The following is a 24133-nucleotide window of genomic DNA, read 5'->3' on the forward strand; positions in this document are numbered from 1 at the left end:
TGTTACGTCACATCACATCAAAACATTCCACAGTCCATTTCAAATGGCAGGATTCACACAGTCCACCAATGGATCATCCTGCCATGTAAAGATCTCAGGAATAAGCTAACCTATTTTCGCCATGCTCACTCATGTTATAGTAGTAGATTTCCTTGCTTTTGTATCTTCTTATTTTATTACTGTACTTTGTTTTCGTGGTAAACTGCAAGTGTTCCATAGCGAGTTGGATATTTTTTTTCCACTCAGTGTTCTTCCACGATCGGGGGTCACATACTAGATGTTACAGTAACAGAATGGAGCTGATGCCCAGACTGTATAATACATAAGAAAATATGTTGGTGAAGCCTTTATCATTAAAAAACATTTTAAGTGGAAAAGTCAGCTCCAATGAACAAGATAAATACACTTGTTTGCAAAGTTATTAGTTATGTTGGAAAAATACAGATACTGTTTGACGTGTTTGTATGTATATAAATAAATGTAGATGTTTAGAAATATTTCACATCTTAAAGCATTTTGTTACATAAAACTGTTGAAGAACGTAGTTATGTAGTTTACTTTAACCGTTAATAAACTTTATCGTTGTCAGTTCCTCAATTCCAACAGTATGCTCCGAGTTTTTTTTACCACGAATTGCAGCTCATAGCCTCACTTTCCCCATTTGGCAAGGGCTAAAGCCGGGTTCACACAAGCAACAAAAGTGTCGCCACACCTAGTGGGACACTGCAGGTGCATGTGTGAACTCCTCGTTTTTAGTGGTGCAACTTCAGAGAGGCAACTTTTGTCATGCCGCAAAAAGTTCAACTTGGTTGTACTTTGTTGCGCCACTTTCCTTCCAACACTACTCCCTGGTGGCAATATTTCGATATAAGAGCATTCTGTCGCTGTTATGGTGTAGTAATTGCTGCTGTACTCCATTTGATTTCAGTGCGTTTTCATTTTATTACTGAAAAAAGTGAAAACAGAGGTCGGCAGACACACTTCTGCAGCTTCTGGAACTTCTAGAACAGCACCTACGTTTGATTTTCTACAGCAGTGTGTGTGTGTGTGTGTGTGTGTGTGTGTATGTGTGTGTGTGTGTGTGTGTGGAGGGGGGGGGGGGAATATTTGCAAACCAATGACATATACTAGAATCTTAAAAGATTTTTAGACGAATACATAAGTAAACTTCATATATGTAACGAAAACAGCGAGTCGTATAAATTTTGTGAGTTGTGAGACAAAGCATTGTATAAATTGTGGAGAATATGCAGGAAATAGCTTCCAAATGTGTTGTGCCAACTGTTACACCAAAAATTAGTTATTCGAAATGCCTATATCAACGAATACAGTAACATTCTAAATCCTTGGAAGATTGGCTTGTCTGCAGATGATATTTACATGCCAGCTGTTGGTGAGTTTGCCACTGCAGACAGCATTTTCGTCTTCGACTGTTTTTTCTTTTAAAAATTGTGTTTATCTCTGTGCGAAATTTATTTTCGGATACAGCGTTTGAGTTTCGGCTTCCTTTTATTTAACTATTGTCACAGCTCTAATGCTATAAACTGCACTAAACGTTCACACATTATTTCATTTGACGCTGTATCAAAACTGTACAATTACGTAGAATTTGTGGTGTCCTGTGTGAACGGTAGCTCACGATGCCACTACAGAAAACCACATGTTGTAGCACCAACTGTGTCAACTCGGCTTAAGCGAATTGAACTGATGTGGCGCAGAGTGGGAATACATCCTGACGTGACGGCGCCGTGACGTAACGTGACGTCCAGTGTGGATAGGCCTTGTGTCTTTGATTTAGTGCAATGATCACGGATTAAGCGTCGTGAAGGGAAATTTTGAGATATCTGCAACATTTCATGTTCCGCTTGTGGCAACATTGGGAGAATGAAAACAAATATGGATGATACATAACAAATTTGCGTACAGCGCAAAATTATTTTGATATTGTTACGTGCATTATTGTGTGAACGTCAGAAGCATGTCAGTGATACTTAACAGCAGGCATCTGCCTGTAATGAAACTCGTTCCCTGCATACAGAGAACTTTTTCGCATGCTGCTTCGTCCAGTAGTTTGTTTACTGAAACATTTTTTCCAAGTGTCCAGTGTTTGCAAGCAAGAACATTCAAGTCCAACCTCAAAATAAAATGGGTTCGCCCGCCGAAGATTCCCTGCATAGATCCAGTAAAGAGCGGCGACCTGGAGCCCGCTGCTGAAGTGGACACCAATCAGTTGCCTCCCGAATTTGAAAAAGTTGAAGCAAGTAAAGAGTAAGTCCTAACGTGAACATCTTATATCTGAGATATGTCTCTAACTATTAACTGAGCGTATACTATTCCAACCGTAAACATTTGATTATAGTGGCGAGTCGTTTTTGATATTGTTGTGAGCGTCTCTGTTGGATACCAGTAATGTAATGTGAGAAGCTCCTATCATTTTCCACGCAGCCCGTACCTTAAAATCAACAGCTCTGTAGGGCCTCACAATTCATACAGTGACGACAAAAGAACTTTACTTTTTCACCCAGTCTATATCTTACAGTCAACAGCTCTATCTATCTTCACAATTCATACAGTGACGGAAAAAGAACTTTACTATAGCGCAGTCGTTTCCAGAGGAGAAAAACATTTTACTGTTAGGGAAAACTGTAGATCTTTGCAGGAATGCTATTCGGATTACAATAAATTTAAATAGGTTTCAGGTAATCTGTAATTATTTAAAGAAGCAAAACACAGGAAAGATTGCAACACTCCAACAAGAAGACATTAAATTTATTCAGAATGGGGCTTCGTATTTCATTTTGAATAAATATCTGTGTTCAGGGGGCAGATGCATAAAAAGACTTTGTTGGTATTTTTCACTTATGAGGAAAAAAATTGGAATGCCTCAAAGGTATTGGTATTGGGTCAGGGTGTCATCATAGGTTTCTGTAAATTTAGTTTATTTATTCATCCAAGGATAATCTCGCAATGATATAGAATTTGTCACTTGGTAATACATCACAAATCAGTTGGCCAAAATATACAACACGCTACGTACAGAACATGCTTTATGAGGGTAGGACTGGTAGCCTATGGGAGGGAGATTCCATAGTGACTCATGTTACATTTTGAAATGAGTGTTTTATTATGTTGACTTGTTATTAGCCTATAAACCCATATTTTCTTTTGTAGATCATCATTGTAAACTTTGTTATTTAAGAAATGGTTGTTTAAGGAGGAAAGAGCATTAAAATTAAAGGACAAGAATGTAATTTATGTTGTGACTCATGTTACAAATTTGGGACATCCTATTCCTGATATGCATTTTAGGTCAAAAGTGTCCTCAAACTATTAGGAGTGTGGATCTGGTTTTTAATCAAAGAAAATGCATATTAGGTTAGCATTCAAATGACAGAGTTGCAAATTCCTAAAAATATTTGTGCCATGTGAAATATTGTATATATTGTAATAGGCCTATATTGAAAAAGGTGCATGACTCAATGTTATGTGACTCATGTTACTTGCTGCTTCGTGTTGAGCAAACTTTTTTCCTGCAAGCAGAGAAATGAAAATATGACATTAATTGCCAAATAAGATATGCTTAACATTAACATTTCACTTTTCAAACACTATAAAAAATTATAAGAGCATGACATCTCAGAAAATGAACTGTAAATTCAATTAAAAGTCAGAGAACTGAAAATATTGTCTTGCATTGAGAGCATCAAGTGGATTAATTTTCTTTATAATTTCATCACATTTTACAGGCCATTTCCAATAGTGACCAGCTCACACCAGTGCACTGATTAAGTAAGAATTTCCAAAAACTGTGTGTACTTCTCCAGCATTGAATTTACTGTCATATTGTACTTTGTACCAGTCTCCAACTTTCACACTTTGTATATAATTCTTAACATTTTTATGCAGTGACAGCAACTGATATTGTTTATATAAGAATATACAGCCTACAGTTGCAGGTAAACTTTGTCGTTTACCAAGGTTTCAATGTTTGTAATAATGTCTTCTTCAGAACATAAAATATTATTTAAATGTTTGCCTAAAACAAGCCATGTCCTTTATAAAACTTGATGCATAACCATAAGATTTTGTCACTTCTATTAAACAGGTTGTAGCAAATTCTCTTTAAGCCTCGTCGAGGCCCATACAACGGACTTAAAGAGAATTTGCTACGACCTGTTTAATAGAAGTGACAAAATCTTATGGTTATGCATCAAGTTTTATAAAGGACATGGCTTGTTTTAGGCAAACATTTAAATAATATTTTATGTTCTGAAGAAGACGTTATTACTAACGTTGAAACCTAGGTAAACGATAAAGTTAACGTGCAACTGTAGGCTGTATATTCTTATATACACTTTCTATAGTTTCTTGAGTATGATGATCTGCAGCACCAAAATTCTTTGGAGACAGCAGATATGTTTGTATTGCTCCTTTCTTGTAGTGAAAGGAGTGAATGCTTTTTATGTATGATGCTGAAGAAAATATTTGAAAAAGATTAAGTTTCACATTGATTCCTTGGTTCAAATGGCTCTGAGCACTATGGGACTTAACTTCTGTGGTCATCAGTCCCCTAGAACTTAGAACTACTTAAACCTAACTAACCTAAGGACATCACACGCATCCATGCCCGAGGCAGGATTCGAACCTGCGACCTTAGCAGCCCTGCGGTTCCGGACTGCGTGCCTAGAACCACTAGACCACTGCGGCCGGCTTGATTCCTTGAATTTCATCAATAGACACATGAAAAACCTGTGTAGTTGTGGTACTTGCAGCTGCCTGAGCCAAAGTTGATGCATCAGCTACTAAGAATTTTCACTTTTTTTTCTGCATTCCCCACTAGCCGTTCCACAACTGCACCAATTTGAACGATTACACCCTATTCGGTTGGCATCCGCATACGGTGCAGTTACATTACCATCGCCATCACAAGTACCTGTTGCACCATTCTCTGTGCCACGAACAGTGGGCCCTCTGCGCCTCCAGAATACATCCACCCTTTGGTGGGAGGAGGAAAATCTCCTTCCATTGCTCTCAAAGCACCTATTTTGGGAGCAAGGCCCCCCCAGACGCAGGGGAACATTGGTCCCCTCCCTCCCCCCCCCCCCTCCACCAGCCAGAGAAGCAACAGCCTCCTCCGGCTCCTCTCATGCAGAAGGGGTCCCTTGGGACCCTCTCTCCCAAAGTCTCCACTAATGCCACAGGGGACACTCACCAGTGGCTAAAGGAGCCAAAAACTGCTGGACAAAGAGCTTCACAGTCTTCCTCCGTGCCCGAAGCTACTTCGGGGAAGTCCTCCCAGCGAGCCCCTAAAGAGAAATGAGAGGGCAAGCAAAAAAGGAAGTCTACTATGAAAAAGGACCCTCCAGTGGCCCCAACATCACCACTCCATACCAATTCTGCATCTGCGGATGAGGTGGAGATCTCAGTGTCCCCTGAGGACCTGGATCTCACACACGCCTCATCCGCAATAGGAATTGATAAAAATACTCAATCGATGGCAGCAGGTGACCCTGAGGTGTAACCCGCCTCCTTGCATGCTTCATGCCTTCCCAGCCTCAAGATAACGTCATCCTCCAGTGGAACTGCTGCGGTTTTCTCCACCGCATGGCTGAGCTACAGCAACTGTTAAGATTTACACTTGCATTCTGCATTGCCCTCCAGGAAACCTGATTCCTGGCAATGCGGGCCCCTGTCCTTCGCGGCTGTAGAGGTATTACCAAAACCATGGCGACGATAATAGAGTGTCAGGTGAAGTTTGTGTCTATATCCTGAACTCAGTATGCAATGAACCTGTGCTTTCTAACCGTCTTGAAGCTGTGGCTGTCAGGATAAGGACGACGCAGGAAATGATTGTCTGCAATGTATATTTTCTTCCAGATGGTGCAATACCTCTGATCGTGTTGGCTGCAACCTCTGCCTCTCAAATACTGGGGCACCCACACATTTCACTGTGGCTCATGGCACTTACTCGGCCATTGATTTATCCCTCTGCAGCCCACCATGACTTGTGTGGTAGTGACCACTTTCCCATCTTCCTGTCACTCCCCCAGTGCCATCTCCCCCACATGGTACAATCAATGTGGTAGTTCAGCAGGTCACTATAACGATCGTTTCTGCAGCGGAAAACACGATCCCATGTTCTTTAGGGTGCCCCGGCGAGAGTCAGTGGCCTGGTTGTCACCGGAAATCGTTGAGACCATTAAAGAGTGTCGGCGAGCTCTACAGTGACTTAAGCGGCACCCTTCCATAGAGCATCTAATAGCTTTTAAACGGCTCCATGTCGCGTTCGCCAGCTTATAAAAAGACGGAAACAGGAGTGTTGGGAGTGGTGTGTGTCGACCATCGGGTGCCATACGTCACCTTCCCAAGTCTGAATGAAGATCAGACATGTTTGTGAGTGCCAGACCCCGACAGTTGGTACTGGCATTACCATCAGTGACGTGTTATCTACCGACACAAACACAGTTGCTAAGCACTACGCTTAAGCTTCCGCGTCGGAGAATTATCCCCCAGCATTTCGCACCCTCAAACAGTGGATGGAAAAGAAAGCCCTCTCGTTCACTGAACGTAACAATGAACCCTACATTTTCAGAGCGGGAGCTCTTCAGCGTCCTTCCACATTGCCCCGACACAGCTCCTGGGCCAGATCGGATCCACCGTCAAATTATCAAACATCTCTCGTCCAACTACAAGTGACATCTCCTCGTCATCTTCAACTGGATCTGGGGTGATGGCGTCTTTCCATCGCAATGGCAGAAGAGCACCATCATTCCAGTGCTCAAACCCAGTAAAAACCCACTTGATGTGGAGAGCTACTGGCCCATCAGCCTCACCAACATTCTTTGTAAGCTGTTAGAACATGTTGGGTCCTGGAGTCATTTGGCTTACCGGCTTCATGCCAGGGCTGTTTCTGCCAGGGTCACTCTACCATTTTTGATTTACGAAAAGCTTCTGACACTATCTGGCGACATCATCTCCTTGTCACATTATATGGGTGGGGTCTCTTGGGCCTGCTCCCAATTTTTATCAAAATTTCCTATTGCTTCATACTTTCCATGTCAAAGTTGGAGTCCCCTATAGTTCCCCCCCATATGCAGAGGAATGGGGTACCGCAGGGCTCTGTATTGATTGTATCTATATTTGTAGTGGCCATTAACGGTCTAGCAGCAGCTGTCAGGGCATTGGTCTCACCTTCTCTGTATGCAGACGATTTCTGCATTTCGTACTGCTCCTCCAGTACTGGTGTTGTCAGTCGGCACCTACAGGGAGCCATCCACAAGACGCAGTCATGGGCTCTAACCCAAGGCTTCCAGTTTTTAGGACTGGTTTTCGATGCCCGATTGATGTGGCTCCCTCATCTTCATCAGCTGAAGGGGAAGTGCTGGCAGCACCTCAATGCCCTCCACAGCCTGAGCAACACCAACTGGGGTGAAGATTACTGTACACTGCTGCAGCTCTACAGAGCCCTTGTTCAATCCTGCTAGACTACGGGAGTCTGGTTTATGGTTTGGTGCTGCCCTCGCGTTGCGCGTTTACTTGATCCACTGCACCACTTGGCATTCGACTGGCAACAGGAGCTTTTAGGACGAGTCCGGTGACCGGCATCCTGGTGGAGACTAGAGTCCCTTCATTGAAGGTTAGGCGTGCACAGCTGCTCGCCAGTTACATTGCCCACATTAATAGTTCTCCTGAGCATCCGAATTACTGTCTCCTTTTCCCATCCACAATGGTTCGTCTCCCACATCAGAGGCCCATGTCAGGGTGTACGATTGCGGTTCGTGCCCGATCTCTTCTGTCTGAAGAGGAGTCATTGCCTTTACCATCTATACTCGAGGTCCATTCACGTACACCTCTATGTTGTATACCTAGGCCGAAGCTTTACCTGGACCTTTCACATGATCCTAAGGACTCAATTAACACCACAGCTCTCCGTTGTCACTTCCTCTTGATTCTTGACTTGTACCAGGACCATGAAGTGGTTTTCGCTGATGGCTCGATGGCTGATGGTCACATTGGCTTCGCATATGTTCATGGAGGACATGTTGAACAGCGTTCTTTGCCAGATGGCTGCAGTGTTTTCACTGCAGAGTTGGCAGCCATTTCTTTTGCTCTTGAGCACAATCCGCTCGTGCCCTGGCGAGTCGTTTCTTCTCTGTACTGACTCCTTTAGCAGCCTACAAGCTATCGACCAGTGCTATCCATGTCATCCTTTGATAGCGACCATACAGGGGTCCATCTATGCCCTGGAATGGTCTGGTCGTTCCTTGGTGTTTGTGTGGACCTCAGGCCACGTCAGACTCCCAGGAAATGAACTTGCCAACAGGCTACACGGAAACCGTTTCTGGAGGTCGGCATCCCTGTAACTGACCTGCGATCATTATTACGCTACAAGGTTTTTGGCTTTGGGAGACAGAATGGCATAATCTCAGTACACACAACAAACTGTGTGCCCTTAAGGAGACTACAGATGTGCGGAAGACCTCCATGCGGGCCTGTCACAGGGACTCTGTGGTTCTCTTTCAGCTCCACATTGGCCATACATGGTGAACACATAGCTACCTCCTCCACCATGAGGACCCACCTCGGTATCACTGTGACTCACATATGACTGTTGTCCACATCTTGCTGGACTGCCCACTTTTAGCCACTCTGTGGCAGACTTTTAATCCCCCCAGTACCCTATCTTCGGTGTTGGGCAACAATGCCTCAACAGCAGATTTAGTTTTACGTTTTATTCATGAGGGGGGTTTTATCATAGCATCTAAGGGTGGGCATTTAGCCGTCTCTCTGAGGTTGCCACCCTCCCTCCATTTTAACTCTGTCGCACTTTCTTTGCATTTGTTTGTCTTGGTGGTCATCTTTTCCCTACACGTGTTCATCTCGCCTTGTCTTTTTGGGGTGGATATTTTTATGTGTTGCAGAGTGGCTGGCTCATCCTCTTACATTATTGTGATCAGCCAGCCCAGCCTGCTCTTTGGTTTTAATACCAACTTCTACTTTTCCTTGTGGTGTATGTTTTCCCTGTTTTTTGTTCGTTTCATTCGTTTTCTTTTTAAGTGTGGTGTTGGGTGTTATTGTACCTTAAGCCTTGCATGTGTCAGGAAAAAGGGACTGATGACCCTATAGTTTGGTCGCCACGTGGAAAGGGGACGGGGGCAAGGCAGTAAGGTTTTAGGCATGGGGGTATTGCTAGAGTACAGGATGTTCTGGAGAGAGAGTTCTTACCTTATTAGTTCAGAGAAAGCTGTAAGCGATTATCGAAATGACAAGCAAAGTGAAGCAGCTATCGAAGTCATTAGTGTTGTGTGCACAGCATATTCAGCAACTGTATGGTCAAGTTTGCAGTATGTCACAGTTTGGTGAGTGTCAATCATGCAAGCAGATAGTTTGTTACTTGTCATGCCCACATAGAATGCTGTACAGGAATTGCAACAAGCTGATATATAACATGGCTGTTTCACACATGTCTCTGGCTTTTACAGGGTAGGAGATGTCTGTGATTGGGCTGCGGTAGGGGGTAGTGTGTGTGTGTGTGTGTGTGTGTGTGTGTGTGTGTGTGTGTGTGTGTAGTTTTACTGGAGAAGGAGCAAGAGCTCAACAGTTAGTGTGAATATCGTTTTCTGTTACATGTTTCTATGTGTCATGCATTGGTCCACTTATTTTATGTATTTTTCCATCCAGGAGTTTCCAATATTGTTATCAATGACAAAGTAAGAAGTTAACGGTCTCTGATTCTTACTATAACAAAATACAGCAATTAGAACTCAATATGTAGGCTAACATGCTACAACTTTTAATGGCATAAAATACTTTTTTTATATGTAAATTGACTTATAAGTCTTATCCACCTCGATAGAGTCGGGTGGTAAATGTTGGTTAGTCTTTCAGTAGTTGGTGCCCCACAGCTTTTAGATGTTTATTGAAAATCATTTTTTTTATTGAAAGTATAATGTAATTAGATACATTAAAGTCCTATATTCGGCTCCTGGTTACATGAACAACCAGAACTTTATGATAATATGGGGCAAAAAAATTGGCCAATCTCACAAAATCTGCAGATTTATACCCAACATTCCTTCTCACACTGCACCAAAAACATGAACTGGACAAAACAATTCAATAAATAGAATTTAAAGAGTGTTCAGAATAATATACCACATTACTGACATATTGGATCTTTTTAACACTGATATTTAATGTACAAAATAGTACATTACTGAGTACTGGAACAGATTTGTGACTGGATTCAGTACTTCCCAGCTGACACAACTCAAAATTTCTTAATGGGATGAAAGCAACAGAAGTGAAAAGGTGATCTAGTGGATAACACCAAAATCTCGCTGAGGTCATTCTACATTCCCTACATGTAGATTTGGGAGTAGGCATTGAGGTTACAGAGAAAAGAGCAAAGGCTACATCTGCCATGAGTCCATTTTGTGAAAATGTCATCAGTGAATCTGAACCAGACAATAAATTTTAGGTGTTGACTGGATACAAAGTATTCCTCCAGATGGCCCTTAAATAAGTTGATGTAAGATGGTGCCATGCAAGTACCCATGGCAGCACCTCAGGTTTATTTGTAGATTTGGCCTTTGAAAGTGAAATAATTTTGCACCGCAATGTGGCTGGCTAGAAGAATTAGGAAAGAGGTGATGGGTTTAGTATCAGAAGGACCATGGGAAAGACAGATTGCAGGGCCGTGGGCATGGGGAGCACATCCTGTGCTCTTGCAGTAGCCCTTGCCTAAAACTCTGATAACAGTTTCCCACTGTTTAATCTTACTGCCATCTCCACTGCAGCTTCTTCCTCCCCCCCCCCCCCCCCTCTTCATAATGTGGGCATATTTTCTCTCTCTTCCCCCTCCCTCCCCCCCCCTCTCTCTCTCTCTCTCTCTCTCTCTCTCTCTCTCCCTCTCCCTCACACACACACACACACACACACACACACACACACACACACACACTTATATGCTCTACCCTCTCAACTCCTTTCATCATGTTTTACAACAGTTGAGTCATCTGTCGAAAGATCTACCTCACATTATCCCGCTGCCACCTCCTTGCCTCATGTGTCTTTCTCTACCTGCTCTCGACCTTAATCTGCCCAGGCAACTGTTCTCAATAATTGAATATCAATACTGCGATCACAGGAGTATGCGTTTGTGTGTGTGTGTGTGTGTGTGTGTGTGTGTGTGTGTGTGTGTGTGTGTGTAAATGGGTACTTTTACTAGAGAAAGAGCAAGAGCTCAAAAGCTAGTATGAATACAGTTTTGTGTTACATGTTTCTATGTGCCATACATCATCCCACTACAGAAGAGTGGTTGCCTTTCCCTTATTTTACATACTTTCTTTGTATTTTACTGTGGAAATCAGCATTATATGTTCTTATTACTGCATAAAAGCTTCTCTTTGTTACACAGGTAGTTTTTTCAGGATTGCATTTTAATTATTTACTGTCTCATTAAATATTTCCCTTGTTCCAGTATCAGTGATCTTGCAAAAAGAATTCTCTCGCTCGACTTCAGACATGCGAATGTTACTGCAAAAGTAGCAAGGGATGAAATGGTGGACTCTGTGAAAGTGCATAACCTGGACAAAACTTCAGATGAAGCTGTCAGTAAGTAAGGATGAAATTTGATATTTTGATAGGAATTGCCTGTGACAAACTTCATTGCTTTCGCTTGCTCCGGTAATTAAAAAAAAAAACACTTTAAAAGATAATATATGTCAATAGGAGAAACATTTATTCACAAAACTAAGAAGGCACTGAATACTGGACAAACATGTATTTAAAAAAAGCTTTGTTTTTGGACAAAGCAGGGAATGCAAAAGTATAGTTATCATATCACTATCTAACACTACACTGCCATTACCTAAGTACAATTAAAAGCCTTTGTTACATAAACTGTTATTGATGTACTTGCAGTTCTTCAGCAAGATGATCGGTTATATAAATGCTTAGTTGTATGGAACAAGAAACAGCAGTGCAGATAACTGGTTCTGAAATCGTTGTTATAATGAGTAGAAAGATTTTTTAATACTCATCCTGTTTTATCAAAGTTTCACGTCAAAGGTCTTAATTGTAAGTGAAGATACTTCTTCACATTTTCAAGGCATCATAGTTTATTTCCACTTCACATAAGGCAAACAATCAAATTCATGCCTGAGCTTTATGCATTTTGCTAAAGAGAATCTTCCATACATATATATGATAAACACTGTTTGCAATCTGACAAGATTATATTACGTTTCAGATACCTTTTCAATGAAAAATCTCAACTTTGAATAAAAATTATGTACATGATGCACACGTAATTCATTGTGCCCGGTCCAAACATACTACTCATCTCTTAAACAAGGACTTTTCTACAAGTTTCAAACAAGGAGTGAAAAAAAAAAAAAGAAAGAAATTGAAACAAAGGCTTCCCTAGTTTTGACGCATAGCACAATGCTACATTACAGCATGGAGTTCTAGATTGTTCCAGAACCAGTACTAAAATAATTTTGGTATATATTTTTCTGCATACATGCAGTTGTAAACAAAATACAACCATTGAGATAAGCAAAAATTATAGAAATAAAATAATTATGTAAATAATTATATATTATTGAACATAAATTTTTGATATAGCTTTTGTAAAATTTATGGGGTATGTCACATTGCTAAAATAACAAATATCTTATACTTCCTTCTATGTGACAATTTTCGTGAAAGATTATGACAGTTCTTAATTCAGTGGAAAAGAAAATGTTACTAGAAAATATTGTAACCAAATACTGCATAGTGTGCAATATATGTTAATTACAGTCAAGTGAAACAAATGGAATTTATAGGTTAATTAAATTCCTTAAAATCAAAGACAGATGTGGAGTTTCTAGGAAACAGAGGAAAGAATGAAATTTAAATAAGTGTTCCCATACAGTACATAGATCTCATAGGCTCCCATTTTTTGCAGTTTTAGATAAAACGTAACTGAAAAAAGTGTGGAATCGTAATTTTCATCAATCAGGATAGATATCGTAATCTACTGTTGATAAAGGCCCCTGTAATACAGAATCATTGTAAGTAGTATATTCAAACTCATATTCGTGAATAATGTTCAATAATTTGGAACCCCCACCAATGTTGAATTAATGGAAAATGGAATGAAGATTTGAGGAAAGTGTCACAGAAATCTTCAACTAGTTGCTGTGAGAGGTCCTACAAGAATGTCATTACAAGGAAGCTTACTCTCAATATTCTCAGTGCCCATGTCCCAAAATAAATAACCATATTACTTCCATCAACATACTTATTGCATATTCATCATGATAATAAAATTTATACAGTGGTGGGGGTCGGCAGATTTTGACCTGTGCACTGTCCGCAAATGGAATAGGAGGAGGGTGGATAGAATGAATTTATCCTCTGCTACACATCATATAGTAACTTGAAAGTTAAAAAATCTAGAAAGAGATGTGCAAAGTCCCACCAGGTACCTCAAAGGTTCTCTTATATGTCTGCGTCCTTGGAAATGTCTGTTATGACAGTTGGCTTGGCTCCCATTCACTTGATTCTGGTCCTGACTGTGGACAGCATTTTACAAGATATGACCTACACTTAAATAAGTCTGTGAAAAGAAGGTGCTCATTCAGTACAGCATAATGGTTTGCTTGCCAGATAGTTCCAGTGTGAAAGAAGATGCTGTTGGGTGATCAGGTGATTAGGCTTTGACATTAATGTTAGGCCCTGCCGAAATATAAAAAATTGAGACATACATAAATACACAAGAAATGTAAAAACACAAATCTACATTCTTCTTTTAAGCTTTTAAGGATCATCAGTATCAGGACCCGCTGCTTTGCTGCTAAATGAAGTGTTTTCCTAAGGACATTTTATTACACATAAGAAAGCTCTTCTCCTTTAGGATATTGAAACATAATCCAAGTAGGGAAGGGCCCTGTATGGTTAATACTGTGTATGGTATTGGTCTCTCAGGGGTGAGGGACAGGAATTGTATAAACACTTCAATTCATGTAAGTGAGAGGTTAAAGACGTTACTGACATTAATGAGATATCAAAAATATTCCATGATTATTTATTGTGGGAAGATTGTTTATTATCTGTTGTGGGAAAACTGAATCAAAATTTCTTGTGCAACACCATTTTATAGATTGCTCACAAAATTACGTTTAGAGGAGAAATAGTAGATACATTTACAGGGCACTAGCAGGAAGGAAATTAGGGGATTATTAAATCTCAGATGTGGAAGGATTCATACAGTACTGAAAAAATTCCAAATCATATAGTGCAGTTGACATTACAAAGTATTAAGATACTTACACAATACTTTTGCTCATGAAAGAATTTTACCAGCGAGATTTAAGTATTGAGTTCTGTGGCCACAACAACATTAACTGGGTGTAAAGTTATGCAAAATACTAATGAATATCATTCTACTCATATTTTCGAAATTTTCCAAGACAGGATATAGGAGAACAATCATGTATTGCCCTGTGCATATCAATTTCAACAGATTCACAGTTTGATTTTAGGATTTGTTCATCTATATTACTAAATGACTATTCCGGACACAGTACCCAGGCCCATTGCTGGCCTGCAAATGGCCAAACTTTATTCATCCCATATTTGAGAATGAAACTATGTAATGACTTTAGAATGCAGTGAAACTTCAACATCAGGCATGATGTTTTAATTTATTACTTCTTTACTACTTAATGTATTCGCAGTACTCTTTGGAGACAATATCTACACATTTTGTTGAATATTCCTGCAACAGTATATCATGATACAACAAACAGTTCAGGAGATATGATGTCATAAACATTTAGGTGCGTGAAAAACTACCTTCTGCTTCAAATGGCATGAATTACAACTCCTACATCAGACATGACACTTCAATTTATTATTGCTTTACAAGATGCCATAAACATTGATATGTGTGAAAAACTGACTTGTAAATACTAGATGCTATTGATGCATTTAATGAAGAGTTTACATAACTAATTATCTGTAACACGATTGCTGTTAGTATTTGTGAACATTCAGAATATTTAACTGTTTGAAATGGGTAAAGATGAAACATGCTTAACATCAAGTTTGTAACACATTAACTCGTTTGTAAAGTAATCATATGTGTGAAGCTCTTTCATGCAAACTTCAGTTCTTTAAAGAATTAGGAGTTTCCTAGTAACCATGTAAATGAGAACATTGTGGAATTAGGAATAATATGTTCAGTCCATTTATCTTATGTGATCAGTAGAAAGCAGAAGTGTTACATACCATTAACAAACACACTGCTAATATTTTGGAGAATATATTTCAGACTTAACTAATATGGGAAACACACACACACACACACACACACACACACACACACACACACACAAACAAACAAATTGCATTTTACCAATTTTCAGTGCTGACTAGTTGTATTGCTATCATCTTTGTTGATCCTTTATTATCGAGTCCAATGCTCTACATCTACCTCTAGCTCACCCTCTCTCAACCTTCATGTCTTTATTTCATTACATTCCTGGAAGCTATTGCACAGTCTGCTGTTCTTAATTTGTTCTCTCTCCCTATTGCTTGTATTATGGGACATTTCCAGTAAAACCTCATTGACTCCATTCTCTCTATTGCATCAAACAAGGTGGCATTAGTTAACACACTGGATTTGAATTTGGGAGGGGGGGATTCAGCAGTGGTTTATGTCCCTATTTGCCCATTTGTATTTTGGTTTTCTGTGGTCTCCATAAATCACTTATGACAAATACTGTGATGTTTCCTTTAAAAAGGACGCGGTAGATTTGCTTCCCCTAATTTGAAATGAAGGAAGATGACGACTTAATGTTCTGTCAATGGTGAGGTCATTAGAGACACCACATAGCATTGGTTGGGGAAGGAAAATTGGCAATGTCCATTTCAAAAAAACCATCCCAACATTTGCCTTAAGCAGTTTAGGGAACCCTTTGGATGGCCATTCAGAGATTTGAACTGGTGCCCTTCCAAATGCGAGTCCAATGTCCTAATCATGTGCCACCTCCCTTGGTCCTTAATCCAAGCTTGTGTTCCATCTCTAACACCCCCAGAGGGCTCACATCTCTTTTGTGAGTACCTGCTTGGCCACCTGGACCCCCAGCCTTTGCAGCTCTACTTCCCTTTGCATGCTGCAAATCTATCTTTTTGTGTCCTTTGGGTGGTCTTCTGTGTACCAATTGTGCTTGGATCTGGTTTGTGATTTTGGACATTTATTTTCTTCCCTTCCAGCATTCTACAACTTTTCATTCTTAACTTTATGGTCCCCTTGTTGTGTTTGACTACTCCTTTTCCAAATTTACAGAAGTGTGGATAGTGCGGGAAGGTCACCCAGGGTGGCATATATTCCAGCTCTTGTGCCTTCTTTCTTTGCACCCTTCTTTTCTTGCAAAGAGGCTATGCCCAAAACCCAACACAGTAGCCATTCCATAGTGGGAGGTTCATCAAGAACCTGCACGCTGGTAGCCCCCAGACTGCTCAGGGATCACTCTGTTGATGCCTGAACTGGAAACTCCCCCACTCAAGCCAAAGAGTATGTGCCATCATAGCTCAAGCACAAGGACTCTGGGCAATGGTTTGCTGGCCAGATAACTGTCACTGTAGCTGGGTGGCATCCATGGGGAGAGGCCCTATTGGGAGTGGGTGACACCTTGGTGGAAGATTTGCACATGAAGCAAATTAAACTTTCTTCTGCTTGGAGCCGCAAAGCCCCAGAAGCCTCTTTAAATGGAAAAGATTATTATATTGCAGAGAGATACAATTCCATGATGTTTTCTTCCATATCTACGCCATGGGAAGAGGGGCAAGCCGGATGTCTGGGAGCAAAATACTTCACCCAGTACTTGGTCTGATGTGAATATGTGTATTGCAATGGAGCTGCTATTTTTTGTCGAAACATTGAAGATAAATTTTGGGAAGTTGGATCTCTAAGGAAAACGCAAAATTGTTCATTATTAAATAAAACTTCATCTGCTGCCCAATCTACAGCTCTTCAACCACGTGGTTGTCTAGGTAATATACCTGTGACCATTGCCCCACACGAAACTTTGAACATTGTCTGAGGAATCTCCTCCACAGAGATCTTACACTCCAAGCAGATGAGGAGCCCTCCAGCGATGCAGTGTACATTTTATCAGACATACAAAAACAGTTCCAAGGATAATCGTATGGATACAGGCATCATTATTTTAGCATTTGAAGAGAATTTTCTCCTGGAGAAGATTAAGGTCATGATGTAGATTTGTGATGTGAAACTGTATGTCTCACTACCTATAAGGTTTGTCGGATATTAACACTTTGGGGATATGTCATCCTGCTGTGGCAGCTGTGGACGATCACTCCATGAAGGTAATCACTGTGAACATCCACCATTGTGTGTCAGCTGCACGAATCATCATCCTCGGTGTTTACCAGTTGCCCAGTTTTCAAGAAAGAACAGAAGATCTAGGAGTACAGATCCAGTGATCATGTCATGTAGTGAGTACGGAAGAAATATGACTTCCTATGTACTGTGGATATGATGATCAGTTATGTTACCATTATGGTCATTGAGGGCCCCCCCCCCCCCCCACACACACACACAAAAAAACCTCCCCCCAGGGGGTCCACAACTCTTTTGTGAATACGTGCGTAGCGAGCACAGGACCCCGAGCTAATGCGGCCCTCCTTCGTTTCCGGGCTGCATACCTTCCTTTTCCGCATCCTTCCCTATCCCCCATCTTCACACCCCGTCCCCTCACCTCTGGCTCTTTCCTTCCCTTTCTCCCCCTCTGGGAGTATGGTTTGTGCCTACGTCCGGAACGGACGCTCGAAAATGTAACACATTCTTCGCTTTCTCTGCTTGCATGTCTTCATCCTTCCTTTGTTCTTCTCTTTTCCTTACCTCTTCTCTTTACCCTTTTCTCCTCTGCGGCATTTGAGACCTCTCTTCTTTCCTTTCCCTTTGTTTGTTTTTCCCTTTCTCTTTCTTCCTCCCTGAAGGCTGACCCACGCATTTTCATGCGTTGCCGGTGACAGGGTAACGCATAATTCCCCACCCCGGGTAGACAGGTAGGACACGTACGTACCCCCTGGTAACGGCCAGGCCCAGGGAGGGGTGATTACCCAAGCTGATACCTTCCGAAAGTGCCGATTGGTCCCTCCGTCCGTTTCTTGGGAGGTGTGACCTGAGGTGTGAACAATCACCTAAGGCGGGAGTGCCCTCAGAGAGGGCCCTCACAAGGGAGGAGCGCACCATCGGAGACGCCGGTAATCATGGGGGATTCTTCCGCAATGGTTTTTTCATCTTCCACTATGTCTGCTCACAAGTGTAAGTTCACTGAGTCTCAGCCACAGACAGTTCTTCCATCATTGCCACAGTTCCTTGTTGTTTCTCGGTCTGACGAATGTCACGACTTCTCCACGGTCAACCCTTTCATTATTCAGAAAGGTGTCGACGCAATTGCAGGTCCTGTAAAGTCTTGTTCCAGATTACGGAATGGCACCTTGTTGTTAGAAACAGTCAGTGCCCTCCAGGCACAAAAATTGCTGCGTACTTCACTGCTCCACAGCTTCCCTGTCCGGGTGGAAGTGCACCGCACTTTAAATTCTTCGCGTGGAGTCGTTTATACACGCTCCCTCGACGGAATGTCTGACGAGGAAATTCAACACTACCTGTCTGACCAGGGCATAACGGCTGTTCATAGAGTTATGAAAAGGGTTGACACAAACATTGTTCCAACCCGTACTGTCTTCTTGACATTTGACAGAGTTCAACTCCCATCGAAAATAAAAGCTGGCTATGAGATAATTTCCGTTCGCCCCTACGTCCCAAACCCTATGCGTTGCTATCGGTGCCAGCGGTTCAGTCATACCAGCCAGTCCTGTTCCAACCCGGCCAAATGTGTTATGTGTGGCAAGGATGTCCATGAGGGTCCTTGTCCACCTCCATCCCCTCGTTGCATCTACTGTATGGGTAACCACGCTGCTTCCTCTCGAAATCGCCCCATTTTTAAAGACGAAAAGCTCATTCAGGAAATCAGAGTGAAGGAAAAGGTGTCGACCTTTGCTGCTCGAAAATTATTCGCCAGTCGAAAGCCCACTGTGCCTCAGACAGGAAAATACAACACTGTCCTTGCCTCTCCTCAGCCAACAAAGGAGGCGGCCACGCAGACTTGTGATCTCACCTTTAGTGACACGGTCGTCAGATCGGCCAGCGCAAAGATCGCCCATTCAACCTCCCCACTTTCACCTGCTCAATTTATGGCTCACCCTTCATCGGGTTCTGCTAAATCTCGATCACAAAAGTCAGACACCCGGACTTCCAGAAAAGAGCATACTCGTGAAGATTTTTTACGTACTCCAACTTCTCAACCATCGGTTCCTCCTTCATCTAAACATCATGTTTCCAAGAAGGCTAATAAGAAACCCAGTTCCTCTCCTTCTTCGCCACGGCGTGTCTCATCTACAGCACCACCTGGCGGTAGCTGCCCTCGGCCGTCTTCTGTGTCGCCGAGGCGCACTGCAGGCGGCCGATCAACCGGCCGATCGCTGGTGGCAGGAGCTGCTCCTGAACAACCTATGGATCAGGATCTTCGGCTGAGTGCCGTTCCACGCTGTCGGTCGCAAGCTCTGAGCAGTCGTTGAGTTGACGGCAACCTTGGTCATATTCTTCCATTTTCTGTCCACCCTATGTCCATTATCCATTGGGATATCAGCGGCATTCGAGCCAATCGGGATGAATTGATGATCCTCTTACGATCCTACTCGCCGGTCATCTTCTGTCTTCAAGAAACAAAGCTGCGTCCCCACGACTGCTTTGTTTTCCCCCATTTTCAGTCAGTTCGATTTGATCTCCCCTCTGTTGAAGGCACTCTAGCACATGATTCTTCTCCATAATACTCTCCATTATCACCCAATCCCCTTAAACACTTCCTTCCAAGCAGTCGCTGTCCTTCTTTCCCTTTCTGGATACACCTTCTCTCTTTGTTCTGTATACATTCCATCGTCCACATCAATGGCACAAGCTGATCTCCTTCATCTTCTTGGTCAGCTTCCACCCCCCTATTTGCTGGTTGGGGACTTCAATGCCCACCACCCGCTTTGGGGATCTCCACGTCCTTGTCCGCGTGGCTCACTATTGCTAGACGTCTTCCACCAAGCGGATCTTGTTTGCCTCAACACTGGGGACCCTACATTTTTGTCTGCCTCCACGACAAATTTCTTTCATTTGGACCTTTCGGTTGGTACTGTTCCGCTAGCTCGGCACTTCGAATGGTTCGCCCTTGCTGATACACACTCGAGTGACCACTTTTCATGTGTCCTTCGATTGCAGCCACAACTGCCATATATGCACCCGAGACGCTGGAAGTTTGCCCAAGCCGATTGGACACTTTTTTCGTCTCTAGCGACATTCGATGACCGTCACTTTCCTAGCGTCGACGATGAGGTCACTCATATTACAGACATTATTTTTACAGCTGCGGAACGTTCAATACCTCGCACCTCCAAATTGCCCCGGCGCCCCCCAGTTCCTTGGTGGAACGAGGCATGCCGTGACACAATACATGAGCGGCGAAGTGCTCTTCGCATTTTCAGACACCATCCTACATTGGCCAACTGTATCTGCTAGAAGCAGTTCCGTGCGCGGTGCCGTCGCATCATCCGCGATAGCAAGAAGTCAAGCTGGAACTTCTTTACTAGCTCATTTAACACCTTCACTCCTTCCTCGGAAGTTTGGAGTCAAATTCGACGGTTATCAGGCGCGCCTAGTTTCTCCCCGGTCTCTGGGCTCACTGTCGCGCATGATACATTAGTAGACCCCGCTGCAATTTCTAACTCATTGGGTCAACACTTTGCTGAGATTTCGAGCTCTTCAAATTACCCGCCAGCGTTCCTCCCGAAGAAACATGCAGCGGAAGTGCGACCTCTTGCTTTTTCCTCTCAAAATCATGGAAGCTACAATACTGTTTTTTTCATGCGGGAACTCCAACATGCACTCTCTTCTTCTCACTCCTCCATCCCAGGACCGGATGGTATCCACATCCAAATGTTGCTGCATTTATCATACAATAGTCTGCATTACCTCCTTCGCCTTTATAATCGAATTTGGACTGACAGTACTTTTCCCAGACGATGGCGGGAAGCTATCGTCGTTCCTGTTCCGAGACCTGGAAAGGACAAACATCTCCCCTCTAGCTAGCGCCCCATTTCTCTCACAAGTAGTGAATGTAAGGTTTTGGAGCGTATGGTGAATTGCCGTTTAGCTTGGTGGCTGGAGTCCCGCAGTCTTTTAACACCTGTCCAATGCGGTTTCCGAAAGCATCGTTCTGCAGTTGACCATCTTGTTGCTCTCTCCACTTATATCATGAACAATTTTCTCCGGAAACGCCAAACAGTAGCAATATTTTTTGATCTGGAGAGAGCATACGATACCTGTTGGAGGACAGGCATCCTCTGCACAATTTTCTCTTGGGGCTTTCGAGGTCGGCTGCCCCTTTTTCTTCGTGAATTTACGGTAGAGCGCACATTTAGAGTGCGGGTGAACACTACTCTCTCCCGTACTTTCTCCCAAGAAAACGGGGTACCCCAGGGCTCCGTGCTAAGTGTTGTACTGTTTGCCATTGCCATAAATCCAATTATGGATTGTCTCCTTCCTGATGTCTCGGGCTCCCTCTTTGTGGACAATTTTGCGATCTACTACAGCTCTCAACGGACCAGCCTTCTTGAATGACGTCTTCAAGGTTGTCTCGATCGCCTCCACTCTTGGAGCATCGAAACAGGCTTCCGCTTTTCTCCCAGTAAGACCGTTTGCGTTGATTTTTTGCGTCGTACGGAGTTTCTTCCACCTTCCTTACATTTAGGACCTGTCAACCTTCCGTTTTCGGATGTCACTAAATTCTTGGGTCTTATGTTTGACAGAAAACTGTGCTGGTCCTCCCACGCTTTCTATCTTTCGACTCACTGTCTGCGATCCCTCAACACCCTCCGTGTCCTGAATGGTACCTCCAGGGGAGCGGACCGAGTGGTCCTTCTCCGCCTCTATCGTGCCTTAGTGCGCTCTAAATTGGACTATGGAAGCATAGTTTACTCTTCTGCTCAGCCATCTATTCTTCGGCATCTCGACTCTATCCACCACCGTGGATTACGTTTAGTGTCTGGAGCTTTTTACACCAGCCCTGTGGAAAGCCTTTATGCTGAGACTGCTGAACCTCTGCTGTCCAATCGGCGAGCTGTCCTAAGTCGTTATGCTAGCCATTTGTCTTCCATGCCTGCTTATCCAGCCCATGACATTTGTTTCAACGGCTCCTTGGATTTAGGGTATGCAGGCCACCCTTCCTCCCTACTACCACCGGGAGTCCGCTTCCGTCAACTACTCCATTCTCTTTCCTTCCACTTTCCTAAAACTTTCTTGACAACTTGGGGTACAGCACCGCTTTGGCTTCGTCCCCGGACCTGCCTGCTCCGTGATCTTTGTCAGTTTCCCAAGGATGGTACCCCTTCACTTGTTTACCATCGGGCATTTTCTGCTCTACGCGCACAAATGAAGGATGCCACATTTATTTACACTGATGGCTCAAAAACATCGTTTGGTGTAGGGAGTGCCTATATTGTTGGCGACACCCCAAATCGATTTCGGCTTCCTGACCAGTGTTCGGTTTATACTGCGGAGCTTTACGCTGTTCTCCAGGCTGTCCAATACATCCGCTGCCATCAGCGGATACAGTATGTTATCTGTTCAGATTCTCTCAGCTCTCTCCTCAGTCTCCAAGCTCTCTACCCTGTCCACCCTCTGGTCCACTGGATTCAGGACTGCCTACGCTTGCTCCACTTGGGGGGCGTCTTGGTGGCGTTCCTCTGGATCCCAGGACACGTTGGTATCTGTGGAAATGAGGCGGCCGATATAGCGGCTAAGGCTGCAGTCTCTCTTCTTCGGCCAGCTATTCGCACGATTCCCTTCCCCGATCTACGGAGTGTTTTATGTCGTCGTGTTGTTCTTTTATGGCATGCACATTGGTCGACACTTCCCCATAATAAATTGTGGGACGTGAAAGCTCTTCCCTGTGCTTGGACCTCTTTCTCCCGAACGCGTCGTCGGGAGGAGGTAACTTTAATTAGACTCCGGATAGGGCACTGTCTTTTTAGCCATCGACATCTTTTAAGCGGCGATCCTCTCCCACTCTGTCCCCACTGCTCTCAGCTGTGGACGGTAAGACACCTTTTACTTGAGTGCCCCTATTTTACTCCGTTACGCGCCCGTCTACAGCTGTCGCCTGAAATATCATCCATTTTAGCAGATGACATGCGCTCAGCCGATCGCGTTCTCGAGTTTATTAGTGCCAGTGAGATGACGTCAGTCATTTGAAGCTCTTTTTGGGGACAACCAACCCCTTTCTGTAGTGGTTTTTTAAGCTTTCCTTCTGCTTTTAGTTTCTCCAATTTTTTGAGTTTCGTTCCCATTGCCGCTGGTTTCCATTTTCGTTTTTTACCTTTTCCTAAGTCACAGACCGGGCGCTAATGACCATAGCAGTTTTGCGGCCTAAAACAAAAAATCACAAAAACCTCAACCTTTCCCAAAACAGATCTCCCACAAGCCTCCTCACCCGTGGTTCCCACTGCATCTCCTTCAGGAACCACTTCCTACACCCAGTCAGAGAAGCATTCTCTTTATTTGGCATCTAGCAGTGACAGAGCGCCTTTTCAGGAATCCTCTCCCCAGCAACTCTCACATTCGAAGCATGATGCCAAACAGTGGTGTGGCCGAAGGAGCCACAGCCTGTGGGTCCCGGGGCTGTTTGTGAGTCATCTGTCCCTGTGCTCAATGGGGATGGCACCTTGAACGAACCTTGGCCAACAAAGGTTATGATGGAAAAGAAGAATCAGACAAGGATCCTCCTGTGCCCCTGGTGGCACCAGATTCCCCAAGCATTCAGATTCTGAGCCGATGTTTGTGGATGTGGTTCCATCCTCACTGGTGACAGGCAGTGACGCAGTGGCATGATGGGCCCTCCTGGCCTCTTGATGCCTACTCTGACCACCCACTGCATCAGTCACTGGAGCTGTAATGGGTACTACTGTCACCAGCTAGAAATGCTCCACCTTATTTTCTCTTTTCTGC

At 43.2% G+C, this 24133-nt stretch overlaps 1 protein-coding gene across 1 annotated transcript in view; it reads left to right on the plus strand.

Annotated features, from left to right (window-relative positions):
• The first annotated feature begins 1798 nt into the window (after positions 1-1798).
• LOC126418721 (28S ribosomal protein S15, mitochondrial) overlaps positions 1799-24133 on the plus strand; it is a 43199-nt gene continuing 20864 nt past the window's right edge. Inside the window, exons 1-2 of the mRNA XM_050085625.1 lie at positions 1799-2268; positions 11483-11616. Coding sequence (XP_049941582.1) covers positions 1979-2268; positions 11483-11616 — 424 coding nt within the window. The 5' untranslated portion in view covers positions 1799-1978. The remainder of the gene's footprint in view (positions 2269-11482; positions 11617-24133) is intronic.

This window comes from Schistocerca serialis, chromosome 9 (genome assembly GCF_023864345.2).
Source record: "Schistocerca serialis cubense isolate TAMUIC-IGC-003099 chromosome 9, iqSchSeri2.2, whole genome shotgun sequence".
In the NCBI taxonomy this organism is placed as follows: domain Eukaryota; kingdom Metazoa; phylum Arthropoda; class Insecta; order Orthoptera; family Acrididae; genus Schistocerca; species Schistocerca serialis.